General features: G+C 42.4%; 1 protein-coding gene across 1 annotated transcript in view; it reads right to left on the bottom strand.

Annotated features, from left to right (window-relative positions):
* Window positions 1-27,132, bottom strand: part of SLC9A2 (solute carrier family 9 member A2) — a 94,808-nt gene that overhangs the window by 19,893 nt on the left and 47,783 nt on the right. Inside the window, exons 4-7 of the mRNA XM_028104033.1 lie at window positions 12,953-13,170; window positions 12,357-12,559; window positions 1,497-1,586; window positions 634-704 (exon numbers count right to left, since the gene is read on the bottom strand). Coding sequence (XP_027959834.1) covers window positions 634-704; window positions 1,497-1,586; window positions 12,357-12,559; window positions 12,953-13,170 — 582 coding nt within the window. The remainder of the gene's footprint in view (window positions 1-633; window positions 705-1,496; window positions 1,587-12,356; window positions 12,560-12,952; window positions 13,171-27,132) is intronic.

Here is a 27,132-nt window from a genome sequence, read left to right as displayed (position 1 = left end):
TTGTCAGGTGCTCCGAAGCTCTGCATTTGACAAAGCCCCTCGACATGTGTGGGACAACAAACAGTAACAGAACGCTCAGTGCTTCACCAGATAGACTGTATTCCTCAGCCTCCCTTGCAGTGAGAAAAGCCCGCATGACTGAGTGCCGGCCACAGAAGGCCAGGCCATGTGTGTAACTGGAAGAATTGTGTGAAAGCTTCTGGTAACTCTAGTTAGGAGGAAGCTAGTACATATTCTTTGTCTCTTCATTATCTTTCTTCCTATGTGTAGCCTGGAATGTGCGCACGATGGCTAACATGGGAGCAGCCATTCTGGTCTAAAAGGCAACCTTGGAAATGGAAGTGGCTCGTAGATTGACCAGGACAGAAGCGTCCTGGGACCATGACGAGTCTGTGGAGCAGAGCTCACCTGTTACACCTACATTGCCTACAGAGTTCTGGCTTTTTACAGGAGAGCAAGATAAGCTTCTATCTTGCTCCGGGTCTCTGTGATTGCTGAACTTTATCTCAAAGTACATACTACAGCACAACACAGGAAAGATCTGCAACACTGAGAAATAACACAAGTCAGTAAGTCCTGCTTTCAGAGTGAGCCAGAGCCCCTTCATACTATAATGGCATAAGACCTTCTTACTTGTCTCTCCAAAAGTTGTGACCCCAATGTCCACAAACATCTTCAATCCCAGTCTTCACATGATCAAAAAACTAAAACAGAAAAAGTAGGCTACTGATTAATTTTTACCTGAAATCAGTAATTTGCACTCTACTTATATCATGCCTACACTTCAAAGACCCTAACCGTTTTTGTTTTTTTCTGTTGTTGGGTTTTTGTTTGTTTGTTTTGTTTTGTTTTTACTAAAAGCAATGAAACAATGATTCCTCTCCAAATACACTGATTTTATTACATCAATAATAGGCAATTCTCAGGTTATTTTTCTCACCATAACAGTTTGTTCATAATTTTGGAAAATATGAAATATGGTGATAATTTTCCAGTAGAAACATTTTCAGATTGAAGGAAGTAACAAGAGGGATTCCTTGTTCCTGGGGCGCCTGGGTGGCTTAGTCAGTTGAGCATCTGGCTCTTGGTTTCCACTCAGGTCATGATCTCAGGGTCATGGATTGAGCCCTGAGTTAGGCTCTGCACTCAGGGGGAGTCTACTTTGGGATTCTCTCTCTCTCTCCCTCTTCCTCTGCTCCTCCCTTCGTCATGCTCTCTCGCTCTCTCTCTCTCTCTCTCTAAAATAAAATCTTTAAAAAGAAGAGGGATTCCTTGTTCCCCCATTCCCAGGAGGTCTAGCAGGTGAATTTGGAGAAGTCACTGTGGGGCTGTGCTCACACCCCCCCCAACTCAAGTCCTTCTTGGCCCTCTCTCCCTTTTACCCTCTGCCACTTCCCTCTCCTTCAAGAAATGAGTGCCAGAATGTCAAGCTGTTGACTGAATCCAACAAGTTTTTCTTTTATCACTGAAATCATCATTACTACGTTAACACTTACCCGGCAATGGATTTCTTCACTGACCGCTTGCTGTTTCTTATTGGACCTCTTAACATCGAGAAATTCCACCAATGGTCGGATAGTAATTCCCTGCACAGAAAAAAAAAAAATAGTATATTTTCTTATAGAATTAAGTGAAAAATTCAAGAATAACTTTTATTCTTCTGAGCTTTGATAACCAACCAAAGATATCCTCCTCTCAAGATTTAATACACTACATGTAACACTTTATTAATTTTTCCTCCTCTCCAATAACTGGCACATTTTCATAGGGCCATGACCCAATACATGCTACTAGAAACCAAACAATGGACAAAGTTCAAGAAATTGCAAACTAATTCTAAGTAATTCTAAGAAATAGAGAAAGAAATACCAAGAAACAATAAAGTATTATCCAAATCAGAGGAATCACCTCCTTGCATTATCCATAGAAGACTTTTCAATAATTCTTATATTCATTAATTTATTAAAACCATTTTAATGGTACTTCTGCTAGATACATGTTAGGGTCTTGGCATTTGGGATACAAAGATAAATAGTTAAGGCACTCAGTTCTAGGCCTTTGTAGTTTTATAGGGAGAAGGGTATGCCAAAAATAGTTGTAGAGTAGGCAAAAGGAAGGATAAGAGAGACACAGGAAGCCAGTCCAGAAAGGCCTCATAGAGAGGGAACAGTGAATAGTAGTCTTAAAAGATGTTGGAAGCATATCATAGCGGGGACCAACCACGAGCAAAGAATCAGCAGTGAGAAAGAGTACAGAGAGGTTTGGTCATGCTTGTGAACTTGAAAAGTGGAGAGAACCATAAGCTATTTAGCAACCTAAGAAGAGAAGAAAAATTTCCTTAACATGATAAAAAAGACATCTGCCAGAAATCTATAGTGAACAGCTGACTTAATAATTAAACATTAAAAGCCTTTCCATTAGAACTAGAAATAACACAAGGATACTCTTTATCTGCTATGTGACACAGTTCTGCATGTCCCAGTAAATTAAATAAGAAAACAAAGAGGTAGAAGTATAGATACTAAAAATGAAATAACAAGATTTTTGTTGCTCATGCCTGATCTAGTTTTTGTCCTAAAATATCTAAGACAATCTCTTTTAATTTAAAAATACCAAGAAAGTTTAATAATTTGATTACACATATCAACATATACAAATCCGTCCCATATGCTAATTTTAAAAAAGAAACAGAATAAGCACCTACATGAGAGAGAACATATATATGTAAGTGTGTACTCATATATAATAATATATAAAATATATATAGTATACTATACAGACACTAACTATATACACTTATATAATCCATCCATGTATATATATAATATACAATCCTATCATGAAATGCATAAAATCTTCACAAAATAACTATAAAACTTAGTAAAAGGATATTCAAAAGATCTGGGTTTTAAAAAGACACTTCCTAGATGGGATTACATAACAATATTATGTTGACAATTTTATCTCAGTGCATGCAATTCTGATACCTATTCCAAAAGGATTTTTATTAACAGAACTTGCTAAGTCAGCTCTAAATTAGTCGGGGGCAGTAAAGGTAACCAGGTAAATTTAGAAAAATAAGAATGATAGGAGAACTTAGATATCAAGACAAACAATCAGCTAATATACTTAAAATTATGAGATACTAGCACTAAAATAGGCCAAGTGAGGAGGGGGTGAGAACATGGGGTCAAGGAAGATCCCCAAGATTCCTGCATGGTAGGCAGGTGGCTGGCCCTTCTTGGCATGGGGAAAACATGCATGGGGGCGGTAAGTATCCACTTCGGATGGGTACATAGAGCTATGTTCCCTGTCATGCATTTGATTTCGTCTCGCCTTTCTGCATGTCTTTATTTGAGAATGCTTTTGATAATATAAACTGTGACACACACACACACACACACACACACACACACACACACACACTTTTTAAGGGAGGTCATTCACTGTGTTCCATCAATCCAGCTTCGGGCATTTTTAAGCTTAACTTTAACTTTCTGGAGTGTAAACTGATTTTGACCAAATTTAGTAGAAGACACACCTTACGTCCTATTTGCTTTTCAGTCTGTCACTTTGAAATAACACAGGAGGTAACAGACAGTTTTCCAGTCAACACGTATCCTGTCATTTTTAACTTATGTAAATGAAAATGGGTATAAACATGGTTTAAGGAGTTGGGTGATTCCACTGAACTCTAGATTCCATGAAGCCACTGATTTAATAACCACTCCAGAAAAAAAAAAATCAACAAAACCAATGCAATTTTGTAACTATATAACGTGTTCTAAGGACGCTAACTGTTGTTTTGCATGCTTTTTTCCTATCAGTATCCACTTAGGAAAAAAAATAAGTGAGGGCCCAACAGTTGTAGATACGGGACATAAAAATAAAGACAGGACACAGGCCCCAATCTGGATGTTGACTCCTTCCACTGGACAGATAATCTAGAAGTTAGTGCACTGTCACAAATAAAACAAAACTGATCAACTACAGGAAGCAAGTGTGGCCTGGTACCTAGGGTAACTCCAGCTTCTAAAAATACAACACATTGTAGTTTATAATTAATAAAATTTATAGGTTATATGCAACAGATCACAGACACTGTCTGAACAACCTCTACTTAAACAGCTCCTTTCAGAGTCTCCTATTTGCTCTTTGAAGTATTTGCAGTTGTCATGTCATGTCAACAGGAATGATCTGATAGGTTCCTCTCCCTCCCTTCTTCCTTCCTTCCTCAATCCATCTATTTTGGAGGCAGAGTACCTGGCATGTGCGAACGTCATATTAAGTTCCCCAGGCTGGATGCTATCCTCTGGGAGCCCTGGGTCTTGGGTTGGGAGAAATAAAGGAAAAACACAAAAACAACAGCTAACCTTTGAGAAGGCACCTTATTTTAACCACATTGGAAAATTTCCTTTTTTTTAAAATTTTGTTTATTTTTTTGAGAGAGACAGAGAGAGAGCACAAGAGGGGAGAGGGTCAGAGGGAGAAGCAGACTCCCTGCTGAGCAGGGAGCCCGATGCAGGGCTCGATCCCAGGACCCTGAGATCATGACCTGAGCCGACGGCAGTTGCTTAACCAACTGAGCCACCCAGGTGCCCTGACATTGGAAAATTTCCAGTTCGGGTCACCTGTGAAGCAACCTTTGATAAGCCTGAGAAAACAGCTTGTTACCATCCATGTAGGTTAAAACAATAAAGTAACACCTTGGTTTTCCATCAAACCACCGAAAACCATATTTGCAAAGGACAAGTGACAGGTTCCCCCATTCATTCGGCTTTGGCACAATACACACAACACCTCAGGGCCAGACCTGATGGAAGGGAATCATTTAACTGCAGGCACGACCAGGCAGCCAGCCCGGTGAGCTCTGTTTTTTCCACCCTGTGCCACCTCTATCTCCACCTGCCCGCTTCTGCAGACACAAAAAAGAACAGCTGTCTGATGAAGTAATAAGCATTGTTTTGGTTTGAGCTTTTGGAAGAAAATGATTTCTTGTTTGGTTGTTTTTTGTTTTTTATTTAATTAAATTTTGGGGAAAAAAAAAAAAGGTGGGAGGAACTGCCTTACATTTCTCTGCTCATCTAGTAGACAATGTCCAGAAAAACAAAGAAACTCTCTAACAACAACAACAACAAGTCACTATCATTGCTCTGCTACCCCATATCCTCTGTAAGGCCTTGCTCACATTACGAACTTCATTATAGAGACCATAAGCCCGGCTGAACAGGTGGTATTTATCTTTGAATGGGATAAGTGGGCAAGAACCATGAAAGTGTTCTCGGGGGGTGCTCACGCTCTTCACGCCACAGTCTCCCGTCCTCTGTGTATCTTTCTTTCCGGACTTAACCACACTGCACAGTAACTGGCTGTCAGACGTCTGTCTCTTCCTCTGAATCATGTCTTTCTCTTTCCTGTGCCATCAGTGTCTCTCTCTGCCGTCAACCAGCATTTAGGCATGCTACTATGGCTCCCATCTTTGCAACACACAAACAAAAGCCCTCCTCTGGCTCACATTCTCCTCTTGCGGCCACTACTTTCTTCTCCCAGACCTCAGCAGACTTGCCTTCTATCTCCCGTCTGTCTCCAATCTCTCTTTAGCCTTCTCCCTGGAATCCAATTGATGGGAGTTTCCTCACCATCTGACCCCAGCACTCTTGTGAAGATGTCCACTCATCACGGACTTGCTCCATCCAATAGTCCACTCTTTGTTCCCACCTTGCCTGACCATGCACCCCATTTGTCACAGTTGCTAGAACCCTCTCCTTCCTCAACACTTTCTTCACTTGTGTGGATGAGCCCCTCTTGATGTTTCTCCCATTTTACTATTCACCTTTTTCATTCTCCTCGACTGGTTCATGAATGTTCTCTTGACTTCTCAATATTGGTATTCTCAATATTGGTATGCCTCCTTATCTATTCTCTCCCTATGCTCGCTCCTGAGTTGTTTCTTCCAGACTCATGTTTTACAAACCATCTATATACCAATGAGTCTCAAATTCCTATTTCCCACTCTGGCTTCTCCCATAAATTCTAGACCCACACATACAATTGCCTAGTCAATATCTCTATTTGGATGTCTAATAGGCAATAGGCACATCCAAGATATATGTGTCCAAAACCAAACACCTGATTCCCCACCCTTCAAACCCAATACTCCACCGATATTAAATTAAAGACCACCTTCTTTTACCTAGTTGCTCAGTCACAAACCCTTGCAACTATCTTTGTGTTTTCTCCTACATCCTAAATTACTCACCTACATTTTTTATCTTAAAAAGTCCTGATCATCTTGCTCATTTTATTGTAGGACCAGAATGAATTTTTGTTAGTTCCACAGAATTCCACTTAGTAATGGTATATGCTATATGCTAATTAAATATAGGAATGTATCATTGTTACACTATATACGTATCTTAAACGCGACCATTCGTTTAACAAATGAAAGCACGATGTCTATAAAATAGTTGGCATCATTGCCCCAGTTTGACAGGCTAAGTCAGCAGAGGTATTTTTTTTATTTTTATTTTTTATTGGGAGGAGGGGCAGAGGGAGAGAGGGAGAATCTTAAGCAGGCTTCACACCTAGTGCAGAGCCCCACGTAGGGCTTGATCTCAGGACCCTGAGATCATGACCTGAGCTGAAATCAAGAGTCGGATGCTTAACTGACTGAGCCACCCAGGTGCCCCCAGAGGTATCTGATTTTGGGGAAAGGCCAGCCCACCCTGGGTCCTGAGTATCCCACACACTCTTGCAGGGGCTGCCCATAATGCAGGGCTTCAACTGCCTTTACCCAGGCCATTGTTCAGGGTTGCATTTGCAACAAGCAATACTGAGAGATGAGGTAATGTCACCCTCAAGACAAAGAGTGATAGATCCTCCAGCTCGGTGCCTGTCTCCTGTAATGCGACCCACCACATGTGTGGACATCCATCCTGGGCCCTCTGTGGGGGGACCTGGGGTGTGGAACACTGGCCCAAACCCATGTGAAGCTCTGGCTACTGCTTTGGCCATGAGTAATAAGCCCTTGGTCTATGATGCAGGAGTCAGGTGTCCTCTGCAAGCATCCATGGAAATTTTACAGGCAAGTTAAACTTGTTAACTTGCAAATAGGGTAAAATCCCAGATGCTTCACAGTTCTAGACAATGACTTACAACAGACACAACATGGATCTGTGGTGGAGGCAGAAAGAGACTGTCCTCTTTTGAATTCCAGTCAGCCTTGCTACCTGATGGGCTTCTAGATAACCACCGATAGACTGCCAGAATTCGGAGGATCTGCTATCTGATCACAGGGATTTATTAAATAATAACCAGATTGTTCGTTGTTCTGCAATCATTTTTCTTTTCAAAGAAAAGAAATGTACATCAAAGGGCATTGTTTTTCTTTCTTCTACAGCCATTTTACTTTATGTTATAATTAAAACATAGCAAATCATCAAGTTAAATCATCAAGTACTATGTTTACATACAAATTTCTTCTCTACTGCCTGGGAGGGAGGTACCATTATCCAGAGGCTGTTCTAGACAATAACTATCAGAATATCAACCAGAAGCTTAACCCAGGACAGCCTGACTCCAACGTCTGTGCTTTCTACTACTAGACTCTACCTCCTCCCCAATCTCAAATATAATTTTAAAGTGAGACAGCTTATATTTTATGTAGTATTACCAATCTTATCTAAAAGAAAATGAATTCACACGAGCAAGGAATCAGAATTGTTTACTCACTCAATATTCCACAAGCAAGACTGTATTCTGGTAACATGTTAATATGCTTCATCAAGAGGCTACTTTCCTAATTATCAGCCTGATTCAAGGAACGTTAAAATTCTCATTATAAGTCTAGGTGTCAGAAAATAAACCGTATGTCACATGGAATTCTATTTTAGAAGATAGTGCTAACTCAACAGTATTAGGGATGGAAGAGCTCATCATACAAGAAATACTGAAATAAGGGGGAAAGACACTTAGAAGTTTAATGATAGATCCATCAACATAAAAGTTGTCAGTTGAAAAAGAATGCATAGCCCTCAATCAGAAGGCAAACTATTATGCATAGATTATCATTAATTATTTCTACTGTGTTTATAACCCATTAAGTATTTTCTTTCAGGCTTCTTTCCCTGAGTTCCTTAATTATTGATGTACTCTGGAAAAAAAGGTCCTTTCTGAAGGGAGTGTGTGTGTGTTTGTGTGGGTGGGAACCTGTGTGTTCATAACCCAGAATCACTTAAGAGCCAGGTCATTAGTCTCCAATCTGTGCACACAAAAGGGTGGGCCAGACAACAGTGGCAGGAAGATTACAGTATGGATGGAACTACAGAAATTCCTCTTCCCCATGGACATCAGAGAGAGCTTCACCAGGTTAGTCTTAAACCTAATCGGAGGAGAAGACTGCTCGTGATGTAGGCTTATAGACTCCAAATACTGACCCCCCCCCAAAACTCTGAAAGGTAAATTTGATATGCTTACAATACCAAATATAGCCAATAAATCTAGACTATTCTGTCTGTGGCCTCTGATTTTTTCCATTTGTCACATCAAAAATTCTGTTAAATATTGCTATACATGCTATTCATTCAAAGTGGGTGTGTAGGCTTTGAAGATGGGGAATCTAAATTTCACCTGTATCTTTTGGTTGATTTACAATTCCCAAAGGCCAAGATATAGGAGTATAATAACAAGACTCTATATTAATCACCTATGTCCACATTTACATTGAATAGTAGTATACCTTTCCGCAATACTTTCCTTTTTCCTATGTATGCTATGTTTGTTCTGATGGTAGAAATGTCATTTTATGTCTGTTGAATCTCCTAACTAAAAAATTTGAGCTTGTCTTTTGTATGTGCTCTCCTGAATTACATCTTCCTATTTTGTCATTTTTTAATTGGATTTTACAAATGCACGGGTCCATGATGTTGGGGGAGGGGGCCGCTTCTACACTGTAGATATCTGAGAAACACTTGTGTGGGTAACAGCAGCTGATACAGTCATCTCCAAATGACCCAGTTCCTAGTTACACTAGACTGACATGGTTCTATTTTTGTATTTGACACCTTAAGTTCTGCGAGCACGGAGGAGTCCAGAACACTGACTAAGCCTTGGCAGGGCTCGCGGGTTGTGCTAAAGGACAGGGCAGCTGGCCTAGGAGAGGCGGTGAGTCACACACCCCTGCCTGACTTTTCCCCTCAAGCCTGCTGCCCTAGGAGTCTCCTGAGAGATTAAAAGGCTCAGGGCAAAATGGATTCAATGCACAATTTTGCCTCCAGTAAAATGTGGGAGTAGCAAATTGGATGACTTTTTACAAGGATCCTATAAACACTTTAATAAAAAGATAAAGACGGGTGCCTCGGTGGCTCAGTTGGTTAAGCGACTGCCTTCGGCTCAGGTCATGATCCTGGAGTCCCGGGATCGCGTCCCGCATCGGGCTCCCTGCTCAGCGGGGAGTCTGCTTCTCCCTCTGACCCTCTTCCCTCTTGTGCTATCTCTCATTCTCTCTCTCTCAAATAAAATCTTTGAAGAAAACCAAAATAATAAATTAAAAAAATAAATAAAAAGATAAAGACAAGAGCATTTACTTCTCCTCTACACCCAGGTGTCTCCCTGAGTTTAAGAAGGACATGGGATATTTGAACCAAAACTAGCATGTACTACTATAACTGAAACTGTTCCTAACCACGACCTGGTCAATAATGTCTTCTGAGTGAAGCCAACGGAGCTCAGTAAGTCTGAGCTCATCCGTGGGTCAGAGTCCTAGGCCCCAGTTCAGCTTCTGTCACTCACTCACGTGGGCCCTTGGGTCTGTCTCCTTTCTGTCTTTCAGCCTCATGGGGCTCATTCTCAAAGGTCTGTTGTGAGGAATGAAATGCGATAATACATATGGAAAAGGCCTTGTCTGAGTGCCTGGCACAAGAAAGCCATCACTGATGGGTACCAGAAGTAGGAAGGTGCTGGTGACAAAGACAATAACAGGAAGTGGCCACTTCTTGATTTAGGACAGGGGCTCCCGAGGCATTCTTCTCCAGGATTCCTCACATAGGACAACCCACTGTCGCCAGCCCTGGGAGGTGTGAATGGATGAAGGATGAACTGCTTTTTGGGGATGTGATCAGTGGAAGGAGGAGGGGCACAGTGAGTTACAATACTGAACTCTTACTATGCACTTCATTTAGAGTTAACATTAAACTGGTTCCCGTTTCACATTTTACTATCTGTGTAGACTTGGGAGAGGCACTGACGCATAGGCTCATTGCCTCAGTGTCCTCATCTGTAATATGGGAATAATAACAGTGACTCCTAGAGTTCTGTGCCACAGAATTTTTACGAGGAATAAATGTGATAATATAAAGAGAGCTTAGATCTGAGTCAGGCACCTAGAAAGCATTCTGTGATGAACTGTTAATTTTTTTTTTTCAAGTACCTCCTAAAGGGGTGCCTGGGCTGGGCAGTCAGTTAAGCACCCGACTCTTGGTTTTGTTCGGCTCAGGTTGTGATCTCAGGGTCCTGAGATGGAGCCCCGCCTCTGGCTCTGCACTCAGTGCGGAGTTTGCTGGTCCTTCTCTCTCCTTCTCTGTACCTCCCCCCACCCCTGCATGTCTCTCTCTCTCTCCCTCTAATAAATAAATAAATCTTTAAAACAAAGAATAAATAAAAAGTACCTCTTAAAAGTAAATAAAATAAAAATAAATAAATAAAAACTACCTCCTGGTTTTTTCCCCTTTGTCATTATCACTTGCCCTCAGGCTCCCTGGCTGCCTTCCTCTTCTCCCCAGTGTCTTCAGGTTGGCTGCCCTAGAAACCAGTTCCTGGTTCTGTGTACTGGCTTCTTTGATATATATTCACTCCCTTGACCATCCTGTCCAGTTTCAGTGCTTCAAACACCAGCTCTCAGCTGCCTCCTGAACTCCAGACCCAGTACCCTGCCGCCTACTCATCCCCCTGCTTGTAGGTCTAATCGGCTCCCCTAAGCGGGCACGCTTGTAACCGAGTCCCATCCCTTCACCCACCCCCTTCGCTTCTCACGTGAGAGGAAGTCTGTCCTCCCAGCCGCTCGGACCAGAAGCCCTGGAGTCCTCAGGGATGGCTCCTTCCCTCACATCCACGTCTAACCCACTGGGGATCCACTTTCATGATGGAGTCGAGGATCTCATTCCTTCTCGGCACCGGTCCGCGTGGTGACTACACTGGTCTCTGCACCACATTTCCCACATCTGTTCCCTTAGCAAACTATTCTTCAGTGTCCAGGGTGATTCTTTTACAAAGTAAGTCAAAAACACATCAGGCTTCTGCACAGAATCCAAAGGCTTCCATTCCACTTGGAGAAGAGTCAGCCCCTACATGGGCCTGCGTGGCCTCATCCTATCTAGGACCCCAGGGTCCGCCACACTGTGTTCATCCCCATCCCTCCAGCCACACTGGCCAGGAACATACTGCCTGCATACCTTTGGTCCTATCAGCCTGGAATGTTCTTTGGCTTAGCTAATTCCTTCACTATCCCCCACAAGCCTTTACTCAAATGTCATTTTTTTCACTGTTGCCTTTCATGACAATTCTATTTAGAACTGCAACTCCCCCTCACTCACTATTCTGCTTCTTGATACACAGCACCTTTCACCTTCTTATATACTCTGTAATTTACTCACTTAGCACATCTAGTGTCTAGTACCCGCCATCCCCTCTGGGATGTAAGTTCACTAGGATGGGGATATTTCTGCATTTTGTTCACTCATGGATCCTAAGCCCCTAGAGCACTGCCTGGCACATAGCAGGAGTCTAATACATATTTACTAAATGAGTATCTGCAAAATATAATCTCCTAAGGGCTGGCTTAGTAACTTAAAGAGACTGATTGGCAAAGTCAGGATCTTGACACAGGCCTGTGTTCTTCCTACCACACTTTTCTGCCTCCCGATACTAAGCATGTGTTCACGCATCCCAGCATTTCAAGAAACACACTGCTATGCAGTCAACTAATGTCACATTGCTGTTGGAAGGTCGTCACACAAGTAGCATTTAACGAGTACATTTCCTAGGTCAGAGAGTTAGACAAATGACAAGGATTAGCGAGCTCAGTTTATAAGTTTCCAGTAGTAAGCTTAGATCACTAAGCTGAGTTTCCTTAAATAAGAATGCCTGCGTGTGGGCCAAGTGACCAAATTGGATTCTCTTAGGCCCCTGCACAATCAGGTGACACCAGGAAGCAGCATTTTTCCTAACATCATAATTACCAAAGGCGCAACACACCTTCACCACTTGGCCTCTTGTGGAAGGCACGCGTTATGATAGCCTGAAAGATCTTGTCTCCTTCTGGTAACCAGAGAGACTCTGCCGGGAGAGAGAAGCTTACTCACCAGGATGAAGACAGTAAAGAATATGACAACAATGGCAGCTGTAATGAACAGCTTTTTCCGGGGAAACACAGCAGCAGGTAGGAGAAACACAAGTGCAAAGCAGATGGCACCTCGGAGCCCTCCATAGGCAATGATGAACTGATCCTTAAAGGTCAGGGGAATCGTCCGGAACCAGTTAATGACCTGAGTCAGGACAAAGACACCTGAGAACGAAAAGCAAAACCAAAGAAAACAGACTGTGTGAGGCCGGAACATGAAACTAGAAGGAAGACTCATTCTCGGTGCTTCTGTGACAGGGCAAAGTGTCTAATAAGCCCCACAGTCTTTCCCCTTTTCCTCTGCTCTCGGGCATTCATTGTTTGGGGATAACGGGTGAAAATGTGAACTCAGGGAGGCCAAGAGACGTCAGTGTGACTTACAGCAAAGTCATGAAGGTACCTGGGGATGAACGGAATCCATGAGGAATGGGGGAGGGAGGGAGAGGGAGAAGCAGATGAAGCAGATGAAGCAGCAGCAGCCGAGGGGAGGGATGGGAAGCAGCAAGCCCCATTCTTCTAGTGAGTGCGAATATTCCTTCAGGAAACAAGCACCATTACCCAGCGCTCGCCAGATCAGACAGAAGGCAAGAGTGAAGCACACGAAGGCCCAGTTCCACTCATGGTTCTTCCCGACGGTGGACACGCCCATGAAGATGAAGATCAGGGTCTCACTGACGCTGCTCAGCATCTTCATGAAATACTTGATGGTGGTGTACGACTTCTGAGATACGTTTTCTTCCACATACTTATTCATAGTCATTGCACAAGCAGTGATTCTGCAAGGAAAGATATAGCTTGACAATGATCCTAATCAGAATAGAAGAGTCAGCACTTAAGAGCTAAGTGATGGCTCTACCCTTCTTCCCAACACTGTAACATTATTGATTGATTTGTATAAGTGAATGTGATTTGCATCATTGGACCCCACTATCTCCGGAGGTCTTCATCAATACCTATGGCTTGAACTTCTCGGCTCTGCCCAGCTTTGTAGTCTATGGGCATCAGCACCTGTCAGCATCACAAATAGAACAGGTCCACAATATATTCAAAACCCGCTATCTTCCTATAAAACCAGTTTTGTTTTCTCTATCACTCTAGTGCCTGAAACGCTAAGGTATTGCCGACAATGCTAAACTTGAAATTGTAGTCTCATTGGCCTTCTCTTCCTGCCACACCTCCTCCATGCCCCCCACTCCACCATCTCATTGGTCACCAACTGTTTTCAACCCCTCATCCTGGGTATCTCTTGGACCTACTTACTCCTTCTTTATCCTAACACCTTAGTTTCCACTTCTGGAAAATTCACAAAGTATTTATAGGCTTTGAGATCACCTAAAGAACAGAAACCCCTTTCCTGTTTCCCCCAGAATCTCATCCTGGGTATCTCTTGGACCTACTTACTCCTTCTTTATCCTAACGCCTTAGTTTCCACTTCTGGAAAATTCACAAAGTATTTATAGGCTTTGAGATCACCTAAAGAACAGAAACCCCTTTCCTGTTTCCCCCAGAATCTCATCCTGGGTATCTCTTGGACCTACTTACTCCTTCTTTATCCTAACGCCTTAGTTTCCACTTCTGGAAAATTCACAAAGTATTTATAGGCTTTTGAGATCACCTAAAGAACAGAAACCCCTTTCCTGTTTCCCCCAGAATCTTCAAAACTCTGGGACCACAGAGCTCTGGTTTCCCCTCCAACGATATCTATTTTAATAGAGCACCTGCGCACACTCTAGTAAGGGAAGGGCTCTAGGGTCAAGTCCATGCTCCTAAGCTGGACAGCTGAAGCTCTTTACACTCTTCACTCAGTGGACAGATCCAGTTTCACCTCCCATCCCCTCTCCACCCAGTATACACCATATGCCTCGACGGTCTGTAATTTCCCCAACATGCCCTGCTCTTTGCTATCTTCTCGCCTTACTGTGTGCAAAAGCTCCTCTCTGTCTGAAATGTTACCCCTGCCCATCTCAAATGCCCCCTCAGAGGGAAATTCAGTATGAACTGGGTGACAGCTCATCCTAGGTTCCATCTAAAGAGACACCAATACTAGACATCAGCTGTAGCAACATTTTTCTAGATATGTCTCCTGAGGCAAGGGAAATAAAAGCAAAAAAAAAAAAAAAACACAAAAAACTATTGGGACTTCATCAAAATAAGAAGTCTCTGCACAGTGAAGAAAGCAATCAACAAACCAAAGGACAACCTACTGAATGGGAAAAGATATTTGCAAACGACATATCCAATAAAGGGTTAGTATCCAAAATATATAAAGGACTTATACAACTCAAAACCCAAAAAACAAATAATCCAATTAAAAAATGCGCACAAGACAGGAACAGACATTTCTCCAAAGATGACATACAGATGGCCAATAGGCACATGAAAAGATGCTCAACATGACTGATCATCAGGGAAATGCAAATCAAAACCACAAGGAGATACCACCTCACACCTGTCAGAACGGCTAAAACCCAAAGCGTAAGAAACAACAAATGTTGGTGAGGATGTGGAGAAAGGGGAACCCTCGTGTACTGTTGGTGGGAATGCAAACTGGTGCAGCCACCATGGAAAACAGTATGGAGGTTCCTCAAAAAGTTAAAACTAGAACTACCCTAATGATCCAGGAATCACACTAATGGGTATTTACCCAAAAAAATACAAAAACACTAATTCAAAGGGAGACATGCACCCCTATGTTTATAGCAGCATTATTTACAATAGCCAAACTATAGAAGCAGCCCAAGTGTCCATCTATACACGAATGGGTAAAGAAGATATGGTATATACATAAAATAGAATATTATTCAGCCATAAAAAGGAACAAAATCTTGCCATTTGCAATGACATGGACTGAGCTAGAGAGTATAATGCTAAGCGAAATAAGTCAGTCAGAGAAAGATAAATACCATATAATTTCACTCATATGTGGAATTTAAGAAACAAATAAGCAAAGGAAAAGAGAGAGAGAGAGAGAGAGAGATAAACCAAGAAACAGACACTTAACTATAGAGAACAAACTGGTGGTTACCAGAGGGGAGGTGGGTTGGCGGATGGGGGAAATAGGGGATGAGCATTAAAGAGTATACTTATCATGATGATAAAAAAATACAGAGACATGGATACTAGAAAGCACCAAAGGACTCCATTATCAGAAGGCATTCTAGAATGAAGACAAAATTTGAGTGAGCTGTCTGCCTTGCACTGAGTGATCACCATGCCATAAGCCAACCACTGGTCATGATCTGTGAAGTTTTCCACATTCTCCTAACTTCAGAGCTACAATGACCCTAAAGGCACCTCGCCACCAACAACTGCATGGAGTCCTCCTTACCCTGAGAAGATTTCTGCTATTTTAGGAAAATCCTCCTACTTCGAGCACACGGATAGGCAGAAGAACACAAACCTAAGGACTCTCTGAGTGAAGACCTAAACGGGTAATCATGAACACATTTCACTGCAAGAAAAAGACCCGTTTCTTACACACACAGAACATGTCTATTTATTTGTGTGCCCCTATTAAAAGAAAACAGAGAACCTGCCAGGTCAGGAACCGTGCATTTAGCTACAATGTCACCGGCCCCAGAATGAGTGGGTACTTCTTTGAGATTTATATGAGGGAGGAGTGCATAATTCACGTGGTTCCCAAAAGAGTGCCTTATTAAATAAGCTAATAAAATTCAGCAAACACAAACACATGGCAAGGCCTTTGAATAGCTTAGGGCTTATATAGTAACAGTCAACCTTTATAGCACCCCTGCTCTGTGCCAGGTACTATGTAAGCACCCTGTGTGGATTATGTCAGTTCACCTCATTACAAACCTCTCAACAAGTTCTGTTAGCATTCCCATTTTACAGATGAGAGAACAAAGGCAGACACAGGCCCACTTACTCAAGAGGACACTGCTCATAAATGGTGGTGCCAGGAGTTTTACTCAAGCAGTCTGAGTCAAAGCTGGCACTGTTGAGGATGGAAGCCTTGCTCTGTCCAAGCTCTCAGCGAGCCCAGTCACCTTGGATGGGGAAGAGGTCTCACGGCCCTGCCAAGCCCTTGCTCATCCTTTCTCAAGTACAAGCCTGTTTGTATTAGCTTCCAGTGGCTCAGTAAGAAATTAGCCAGAACTTAGTGACAACACACAGATTCATCATCTTACGCTTCCAGAGTTCAGCAGTCTAAAACCACTTTCACTGGGCTAAAATCAAGGTGCTGATAAGGCTGTGTGCCTTCTGGAAGCTTTAAGGGAGATCTTCCTCACTTTTTCTAGTCTGGAGGCTGCTTACGTGCCTTGGCTCATGAGCCTGTCATGCCAACCTCTGCCTCCTCGGCCATGTCTCCTTCTGATGGCTGATTTCCTCCTACTGTCCCCCCCTCAGTATCCCTGTGATTTTGTCCAGTGTCATCTCCCCATCTCCAGGCTCTAACTTAATCACACCTGCAAAGTCCCTTCTGCCATGTAAGGTAATATATTTGCAAGGAGGGTCTGGAGATGAGAATCTTTGGGGGCCGGTATTCAGCGGATCGCACCATTGTTGGCATTCACCTCCCTGGCATGGTGGCCACAACCAAGTGCATGTCTCCAGGTGATCGTGGCCAGAGTTGCTCAAGCGTGCTTGGCGACAGAAGCTAACAGATGCTCTGTCACGCTGGCTCGAATCATAGACTAGAACCTCCACCAGCAGGCGAGAGAGACTGAGGAGAACAGAATGGGAAGTGGCATCTGTCTGAGTAAGCCTACGTAGGGCATCTTGCCAGCCCCCACTGCAATAAAAACCATTTGTTAACTATAGTTCTGAACATCTTTGCCTTTCCTATTTTGGTTTAATTTCTCTTTAACCAGACTTCAAAAAGTAAGGTTTGCCCAGTATAAAATAATGAAGGCAAAAAGCCCAATTAAACTGATTACAAATCTAAAGCAAAATGTGTTTTATCAAAAAAAAGATATATACACAGCAACACAAACTAAGGAGACTTTCTTAAATGTTATCAAGCTAAAACTTTGTAACAAAAACAAATAATAATGGTCATATTACTTCCTGAAATTCTCTAATGCTATGCAAGAGGGACCTCTAAATGATATTATAAAGTATTTAAGCTTAGAGACAAATATAGAGAACAAACACCAAAGTACCCACTCCCCAGCTCTTTATAATCACTTTATTGTTTTTTAATAAATAAAACATCAGCTACAGAGTTGAAATCACTCCATTTTTCATATTACCCCTATTTCCCTCTTTCTCTCCCGGCAATGGATTATTTTTATCATTCAAAAAGTGATTTTTAAAAGGCTGGAGAATATTGTTTTTGTGAACGTGATAAACATTTCCCTCTAAGATCACGTTCCCGTCAGTCACTGGGAAAAAGGTAAACCATACAGGTAAAGAGTCATCTTCAGTTCACTATGTAAGCAATGTAATAAAATTTTATTCAGAAATTATTGAAAAACATAGCTTTGGTGTAAGAATAAAAAAATAATAAATGAATTTTACATGAATGTCCACGGGATCAATTTCCATTGCTTTGTGTCCTTAACATGACACCAGCAGTGATGCTCACGTCTGCCAGACACTTCGCTGTAACTTAAAGCTATTTCCTACCAGCACAGGGAGACACTGGAGGGAGAATGGCCCCAGTGGGTACCAGAGGCCTCAGCATCTGGTAGTGCCCCGTTCAGGAAGCCTGGGCATGTCTATGACATTGATGCGCTCTATGGGCTGGGGACAGATGTTCCAAATATCGGTTCTGGTCTGTCCCGTAGAGCTTAATGCAAAGGCCAGGAGGTGTTTTCATTGCAAAGAGGTTTTTTGTTGTGTATACTCTGATCTGAAGTCAAACCCCCTCACTGCAATAACATCACAAGGACACAAAACTACCAACTAGGGAGGCAAACACAATACAGTCTCCCAGAAGTAGAGAAACCTTCTCTCCCCTCTGCAAAGACCATCATCAAAAACAGATATTCTTGGCACCATAACATTGCTTCTTCTTCATTTTCCTAAAAGAAGTACAAGAAACTTATGAGGTAGGAATGGTGTTGGCTGGGGTCTGACTGTCCTCAGCCTCACTGGGTCTGAAGTGCCTGGCCAGGAGTGTCCTTGGGTACAAGGTCATGTCAAAGCATATCACAGTAGCACTGCACTTCCAGGAGAAGTGAGATTCCTTCCTCCATTAGCATGGACACCCATGGGGATTTCAGGCCTAAAATCCATGGCTTCTCATTCTGAACATCAATGCAATAAATAATATCCACATCAAAATAATAACCCAAAGAGACTCATTACATTTTAGAAAATTCTAGTTGATTTTTTTTCTTTTTTAAAGGTTTATTTACCTGAGAGAGAGAGTGTGTGAGCGCACATGGGTGGGAGAGGCAAAGGGAGAGGGAGAGAGAATCTGAAAGCAGACTCAGCGCTGAGCACAGAGCCCAGTGCAGGGCTGGACCTCATGACCCTGAGATGATGACCTGAGCCAAAACCATGAGTCAGATGCTCAACCGTGCCACCCAGGCACCCCCCTAGTTGAACCTCTTAACTCTAAAAAGCCTTCAAATATTTTTGAACTATTGACCTTTAGCATTTGCAATATGACCTTCCTTTTTCAACCTAGGTCACTGAGTCATCCCCCTCTTCCCATGCACTTCTCTCTTTCCTAGTCTCCATATTTGGCTAACATGATTATGAAGAACAATTTAATATCAACCAACATTTTCTTAGCAACTACTTGGGGGAAGTTCTGTGCTGGGGTCTAGGAAGATAAAAGCAAGTAAGACACGGCTTTGACTTTCAAGGGTTCGAAGTCACAGAGAGAAAGGGTCCCAAAGATATCATCAGGAGAGAACAGTGCAAGTGTCATAAATGGGGTCGGGAGCACAGGGAAGGAAATCACCACGTCTGCCACAGAAGAGGGTCCATTTGAGCCACATCTCTATGGCCCAGTGAAGAGCTCAGAGAGCGGGAAGAAGTAAGGCAAGAAAAAGAAGTGGCCATGTGCAAAGGCTTGAAAGAAAGAAACAGGCTGGCATATTTGGGCAACGGGGAATGATTCTGGTAGCCAGAGAGGTGAGGGATGATAACATTAAGACACAAGGATGAAAGGAGTTAGGGGCCAGATAATAACAAATGACACTGCTGTGCATTGTGTTAAGGAGTTTCAACTTTATTTCATAGGCTGGAGGGAAAAAGTGAGAGATTATATCTTTGATCATATAATTAATGCCTACTTCCCCAACCCAACTGGTAGTTTCATGAGAAAAAAAAAAAAGTGTCATCAATGCTTAGCATAGTGTCCAGCAGGTCATTAACGTGTTTTGAATCAATGACTACATGGATGAATTGCTCATAGGGATGGTGGTGTGGTGTGGACAGATTCTGTTTTAGAAAGAGAACTCTGAAGGGAATATGGAGAACAGATTTGGAAGGACACGAACCTAGAAGCGGGACTCAATTCATTTCCTGCAGGGGTCTGTCATTTTGTTTGCAAAATCCATGGTAGCACCTACCTGGTCCATACAATAAATATTCCAAAATATGTCTGTGTTTTTACAGGTGTTACTTCCATTCTGTGGGGCCACATGGAGGTGAGGTATGTATAGAATTCACTGGTGCTTTCTGCTTTATTACCTTACCCTCACATTATGTTTTAACATAAATGTATGGTGATTATCGCCAATTTAGAGACCAAGAAGCTAAAGCCCTACAATTAGTGGTTTTTACAGTCACCAGCATACACCACTACATCATGCTAAATACAGCATACAAGAAATTCATGCCAGCTAATACGATCTCAACAGAGTCTTCTGGAGGAAAAACAGACTCTGTATTTAAATGATCTGTCATTTGACTATTTCTGAAGAGAAAAATTGCGACAAACACTTTTCTCTGTACTATTCCATGACTCCATCTTAGCAGTCCATGAAGCCATTCTTCCATGGATGTTCAGTTCCTTCTACCAGAATGTATGCTCTGAAAGAGCAGGGCTAGCACTTGTCCATGCTTACCGTGGTTGCCTGCATGTCACGGTACCAAGATGCATGGTCAAATAATACTGGCTGAGATTAGTTTAATGAAAGTCTAGAACCTTTCATTTAGATGGCTGTGATCTGTAGAATCAAACAGACCAGCATCAGTACTGAAGGCAGGTGGCAACAGCGGATTTCTGGTTGTGAAGATAAGAAATATATATCCTGTCTGTGTTTATGTACATATGGTGACACCATGCCTCAGTGAATTCAGTTTCTAAGTACAGGTGCTTTCGTTTTCTTTTTTTAAGGAGTGGTCAATTCTCTAATTTCCATTCCCAGGTTCGGAGACATTTTCTGTAATCTGAACGGCTTAGACTTTGAGTTAAACAGGTAAGAAGAATGTTGCAAAGCTCTTTTGCTCCCATTCTCTCTCTTCAGTGTGAACTGAAAAAGTATGGATCTAATTGTAGACAAATACAGTCCAAATAGTAGTTGCATATTCTCAATAAAGACTTTGCCAGATATGAAGGCATACTCCACCTGTCAGTGTCAAATATTCGCAATGACGAAGGACAATTACAAAGCTTTCTCTGTATTGATTAAAGCCAGGTCCTGTGGTGACTCAGGGTGAATTGCATGCTCTCAGAATAAAGTATTAACTCATGTGGGATAAATTAATTTTTCCAGGGCATGAATTTACCATATAATGGATTGCCTCTTCTAGGACACCTAACAACCAAGAAGAGAGGGAGTTTGACATATGAGAAAATGCGAGGAAAATTTGTTTTTGTTTTGTTTTTTTGAGAGAGCAAGAGCATAGGAGCTGGGTGGAAGTAGGGGCAGAGGGAGAGAGGGAATCTTAAAGAGCCTCCATGTCCAGCACAGAGCCCGACACTGGGCTTGATCTCATAACCCGACCCTGAGATCATGACCTGAGCCAAAATCAAGAGCTGGACGCTTAACCAACCGAGCCACCCAGGGCCCCCCAAGGTTTGTTTTTAAGAGAGGATCCAAGCATAAAAACTGAACCACCTTTCTTAAAATACCAAGAAAAGTAAACTTAAACTCTTATAAATGCCTGATTATTCATATAGTCTTGACCATTTCATGGATTTTCCACATCTTTTGTCTCTTCTCCTTATAGGCTTTCAACTCAATTCAACTAACGTTTATAGGTGATTCACTGACACTTAAAGCAGTCATGATTTTGTGGAGAACACATACAGAATCACAATTCACTGTCAATAGTGTGAGGACACACAAAGCATCAAGGGACCCACAGAGTCCACTGACTCCAGTGAGAGAGTGTTGGCAAAGGCCTTGTGTTTCTTTTGTGAAAGTACGGCTTTTCTGTAACCACTAGAAATCCTTGGAAAAATGCAAATGCCTGGGCCCCATCCCAGACCTACGGAATCAGAATCTCTGGCTGGGGCCTAGAGTTCTGTGTATGTAAACCATCTTTCCAGGTGATTCCTAAATACCTCCAAGGTTGAGGAAAGCAAGAGGAGTCATAGGCAGAGTGTTCAGGAGAGGAAGAATGAATGAGGGAAAAGAGCTGAAACTTGAATCATTTTGTTTACAATTTTACTGAAGTCTAAAAATAAGGGCCAAGGTGAGATGTGAGGGCTTAATTATACTTTGCCACCTATTTTCTCCTTCCCTTCTCCCAACTTCCATTACTTGGTTCTGGGAACAGGTTCCATCTTCTCTTGCCTGGACTAGTATGCAGGACTCCGCACACATTCTTTTCCTGGCAAGTCTCCACCTAGGCCCCTTCACCCGGTTGCTAGCAGCTCTTCCCTCTCCTGCTGCCCAGACAGCCATGCCCCAGCGCTGGGGGCTTCCAGCAAGCCTGAGGTCATGACCTCCAGCTGTTACCCCAGAGTGCTCTGGAAACACTCTCAGTTGGCTGGGTGATGGCATAAGAAAGCTTCGGAGGCACTCCAATCTTCACTGTGGAACAGAAACACGGTGGTGTCTCCTCTTTGCTCAAAGCTTCCAAAGTTCCCGACTGCCTACAGAACAACACAGGGCAGGGCTTACCAGCTACCACCTTTCTCGCCAGACTGAGGCTCGGTCCCCTGGAGGTAGCAGAGCTTTTCGTCTTCGAGCCCTCGGCCACACGCCACCCTCGACGCACAGCGCTCTTCTCTTCATCCCTGAAGCTTCAACTCAGCCTATCACCAGTCCAACCCTCACGCTACTCTACCGTGAAGTACTGAACTTCCCTCGCTAACCGGTAGTCCACACAGACTGCGAGGCAGGTGGCAAAGTAAATGTAACCTGACTGCCTTCTTCTGGTACTTCTCACGCTGCCGGGCTGCTCATGTGACAGAGTCTGAGCCAATCACAGTTCTTCAGATCCCTGAGCCAATCACAATCCTTCCTTTGAAATTTCTTTTGTCGAGGGGCGCCTGGGTGGCTCATTCAGTTGAGCGTCTGCCTTCCGCCCAGGTCATGATGCCAGCATCCTGGGATCAAGCCCCGCATCGGTCTCCCTGCTTGGCAGGAAGCCTGCTTCTCCCTCTCCCTCTGCCTGCCTGTCTGCCTGCTTGTGATCTCTCTCTCTGTGTCGGGTAAATAAATAAAATCTTAAAAAAAAAAAAAATTCTTTTGACGGGAGCTGGCAGAGTGGAACTCCCTGTATTCTTTAGTGACAAGAATAGAGATATAAAGCCCAGTCTGACTGTGACCCTTGTCTGATGTTTTAGAGATGGCTGTCCTATCAGAAAGAAGCCATCACACAGAGGAAGATGAGACACAGAGAAAGAGAGAGAGAGAGAGGTGGTTCCGGCCTGGGGTCCCACCACCGCAAGGCCAAATCTAACACCTGCCCTCATCAAGAATTCATTTCTATGAGCCAGCAATTCTGGTTTGACTTGGGTTTCACTGAGTAACCAATAATCTGGTTTGATTTGGGTTTCCCTTGCTCACACAGAGCCTCCCTCTACTGTCTGAGCGGGGCTCCTGCTTGCAAAGACCCCAGGTGACTCGACTTACCTGTAATAGCTGGGGATTAACTGTGAGGGTGCACGTGGGGAAAAGAATCTTGGCCACTTGGCCAGGTCCCCTGGGAACATCAAAAAAAAAAAAAAAAAGGCCTGAGGTCTGATTGATGTAAGGGAAAAGAGGCAGCAGAGGGAGAAGGCATACTGAGAGAAAATACTACAGCATCCAGAGGAGCCACTCACAGCTTCCCTATGCCAAAGAAACCAACAGAGCAAGACTCTGGGTTCACAGCAGGCTAGCTTCCTCCCCCCACAGAGAACTGCTGAGAAGTAAACTAACGTTTTTAAAGCGAGGTAAAGGAGAAAGAGACTTTCCTCAGGTCACCTATCCTGTTCTTGAAAGAGCAAACCTTGACTCCCATAGCTGAACTCCCTGACGAAGGGAATGGTGCATTGACTTCTGCCGTGTGTCCAAAGGCTGCTGTCCCTCTCAGAAGCACTAGCTGGGCAGTACCTGTACGCATTCAGTTTTCTGACAAGATTTTCATTGAAACAAAAAAGGTAATTCTTTCTCAGCAATTACACAATATTGACATTTCTGATTTACAATCCTGTTGTTTACATTTTGGCCTATGTATTACTAGGAAATAATTTTAGCCTTTACTTATTACTGCAATTACTTATACCTGAAAGTCTGAAAGAAAATGCTACTTTAAATAGTAAGTTCAGGACTAAGAGTAACCTAGTGATGCAATGACATCATCATTTTTACATAAACCCACAAAGAATAGTTAAGAAACAGTCAAAAAGAGCAAAACAAGAGCAAAACCAGTATTATCCAGTTACTAATTATTATCCAGAACCTCCATTCTTCAAAGAGATCTCAGGGAAGGCGTTAATTCAGGAGCAAATTGTTCTAAAGTTTCATGTAATTTACATTTAGCAGGCAAACACCAAATTTGTTCCCTAGAATAAGAGTGCTTAACACAATGACACACCTAAGGAGACACCAAAGCCCTTCAGTGAGGCAGACCCCAAATTATATCGCTTTATTCATCTGTTCTTAAAAAGAAATCCATAAAATGCATTCCACAAAATGAAACACTCTTTTTTTGAGAGAGAGAGAAGAAAGAAAGAAAGAGGGAGAGGGAAGATGGGGGAGGGACGGAGGGAGAGGGAGAAAGTGAATCTTAAGCAGGCTCCACACCCAGCACAGAGCCCCATACGGGGCTCGATCTCAGGATCCTGAGATCATGACCTGAGCCAAAATCAAGAGCCAGATGCTTAACTGACTAAGCCACCCAGGCACCCCAAAATGAAGCTCTCTTATCGTGGCATTTATCACGTCAGCTCTTTTTCATTTTTATACTGTTTTCAGGAACTACTACAAAATATCCCATATGCTATTTCCTGCATTCTTACCATACCTGAAAATACCTAATTACCAACTGTGTAACTAAACCTATACGACTCATGAGGTTGAGAATTCATGGACTGTATGAATGATATTCCCCATACAGATGATTATGATCATGTTTTTAATGTTCTTTTACTTATAAGATGAGGCATGAAAATATATTATTTTGAACACTGAATAATTATAATTTCAGTCTGTGAAAAATACAAACTACCCAACCCCCGAGAATCTCTTTTAATGGACTTCGCTCATTCCTATAGCTATGAAAAGTTTGTATCAGGGAGAGTCCCGTCCCTCAGCTAGGTTTTGAAGAGTTTATATCAAAACCCCTAAATGTGGATCTTGAGTAATGTTTTGCCTTTGTTCCCAGTGGCTTCTGCCCCTCCCTTCAGTTATTCCTCTCTTGTTTTCTAACCTCCCCTACTCTCAAAGAAATGTTCCTTATAAGCAGCATGATTAACATCGATGAAGGGAATGCATTTCTGTTCTGTTTTTTTCTCCATCTTTTCATGCCCTATTTTTTTCTTTTACTTCATCAGAGGGAAGAAAACGTATTTCAACAAGTCTTCAAATATCCAAATAGCAAAAACTAATGGTGAGCGCTAGAGAACAATGCTGTCTAACAGAAATATAATACAAGCCGTATTTATATTTTTAAACTTCCTAGTACTCATGATTAAAAGTGTAAAAAGCAATTGCAGAGTTTAATTTTCATAATATATTCATTTAACTCAACAAATCTAATTTATTGTCATGTCAACATGGAATCAATATAAAAATCATTATTTGGAGTTTCTACAGTCTTTTCCTACTAAATCTTAAAAATCTAGTGTATATTTTAAACTTAGAGCACATCTCAATTTAGACTAACTACATTTTAAGTACTCAAAAGCCACATGACGCTGATGGTCACCAACAGTGCTGGACAGCACCCAGGGAAAAACTGACAGGCTACTGGTTCTGCTCTTTCTTCACAAAAACCAAGCAAATGCTAGAGGTCATGAGTTGAACCTATTTAATTAAACAGTTTAAACCATAAAAATAAATCCAAGTAATTTCACCAATCTCTTAACACTACTCTGGACAAATACTGCATGATCTCACTCATGTGGGGGGGTCTAAAAAAACAAAGTCATAGGGCGCCTGGGTGGCTCAGTCGGCTGAGCGTCTGCCTTCAGCTCGGGTCATGATCCTAGTGTCCTGGGATTGAGCCCCCTGTCGGGCTCTGTGCTCAGGGGGGAGCCTGCTTCTCCCTCTCCCTCTGCCTGCTGCTCCCCCTGCTTGTGCTCTGTCTCTCTCAAATAAATAAAACCTTTATATAAAAAAAAAAAAGTCATGGGGCACCTGGGAGGCTCAGTCAATTAAGCGTCCAACTCTTGGATTCAGCTCATGATCTCAGGGTCATGATATCGAACCCCACGTCAGGCTCTACACTCAGCACGGAGTCTGCCTGTCCCCTCTCCCTCTGTTCCTCCCCCTGCCTTTTCTCTCTCTCAAATAAATTAAAACTTAAAAAAAAAAAACCATAGAAACAAGAGAGTAGACTGGTAATTATCAGGGGCAGAGGATGAGGGGGTTCATGGGGGGGGGAGATGAGGGAAATGGGTAAAGGTGGCCAAGTGTACAAACTTCCCCTATAAGATGAGTAAGTTATGGGATTTAATGTACAGCAAGGTGACTATAGTTAATACGGTATCACATACTTGAAAGTTGCTAAGAGAATAGATCTTAAAAGTTCTCACCACACATACACACACAAGGGTCACTACATGCAGTGATGGCTGTGTTAACTAATCTAATTATGGCAATAATTTTGCAGTATATACATATATTAAGTCATCATGTTGTATACCTTAAACTTATACATGTCAGTTATAAAGCTAGGGAGAAAGGTTTATAATTTCAAATTTCCCCTTGCCTTTTCTAGTTTTACCCTACCTTTTAGGCAAAGTTGTACAAAAGGAGATAAAAGACATGTGAGTGGTAATAAGAAATAATAAGCTTTTCATTTGTTTTTACTGTTCCCTGAATGTGCCCAGAAAATTAAGGGAGATATGATTCATTTTCTTATTATTTAACTAATTTCCTGCCTTATTTTACTATGTCCTCCCAAAGCCCCACCATTTAACATTTGTGTTTGAGGTGGTCATGTAAGACTTTAGAGAGGTCAGTTTTGGCCAGAGTCACAAGTGAAGGCATACACCAAAATCAAAAATAAAGCTTCGATTTGCCAAGGCAATGGAAGGTATAATGAGCCAATGAAAAGAGAAGAGGTCACAGAACCAGAGATCTAAGGCTACCATCTTGGTCCCCCTGTCCTCCCCTCCAAACTCTCTACTCTCCCTGCTCTTCTTCATAATCCAAAGGGTTGACATTGAGGCTCAAGGGACACCGTGTATTTGAAGTGTGTTATTACCACGA

This window comes from Eumetopias jubatus, unplaced genomic scaffold, assembly GCF_037043125.1.
Source record: "Eumetopias jubatus isolate StellerSeaLion01/CBP00866 unplaced genomic scaffold, mEumJub1_p1.0 scaffold_9, whole genome shotgun sequence".
Lineage (NCBI taxonomy): Eukaryota > Metazoa > Chordata > Mammalia > Carnivora > Otariidae > Eumetopias > Eumetopias jubatus.
Note: the sequence above shows the minus strand (reverse complement) of the source record. Positions and strands in the feature narration are given on the sequence as shown.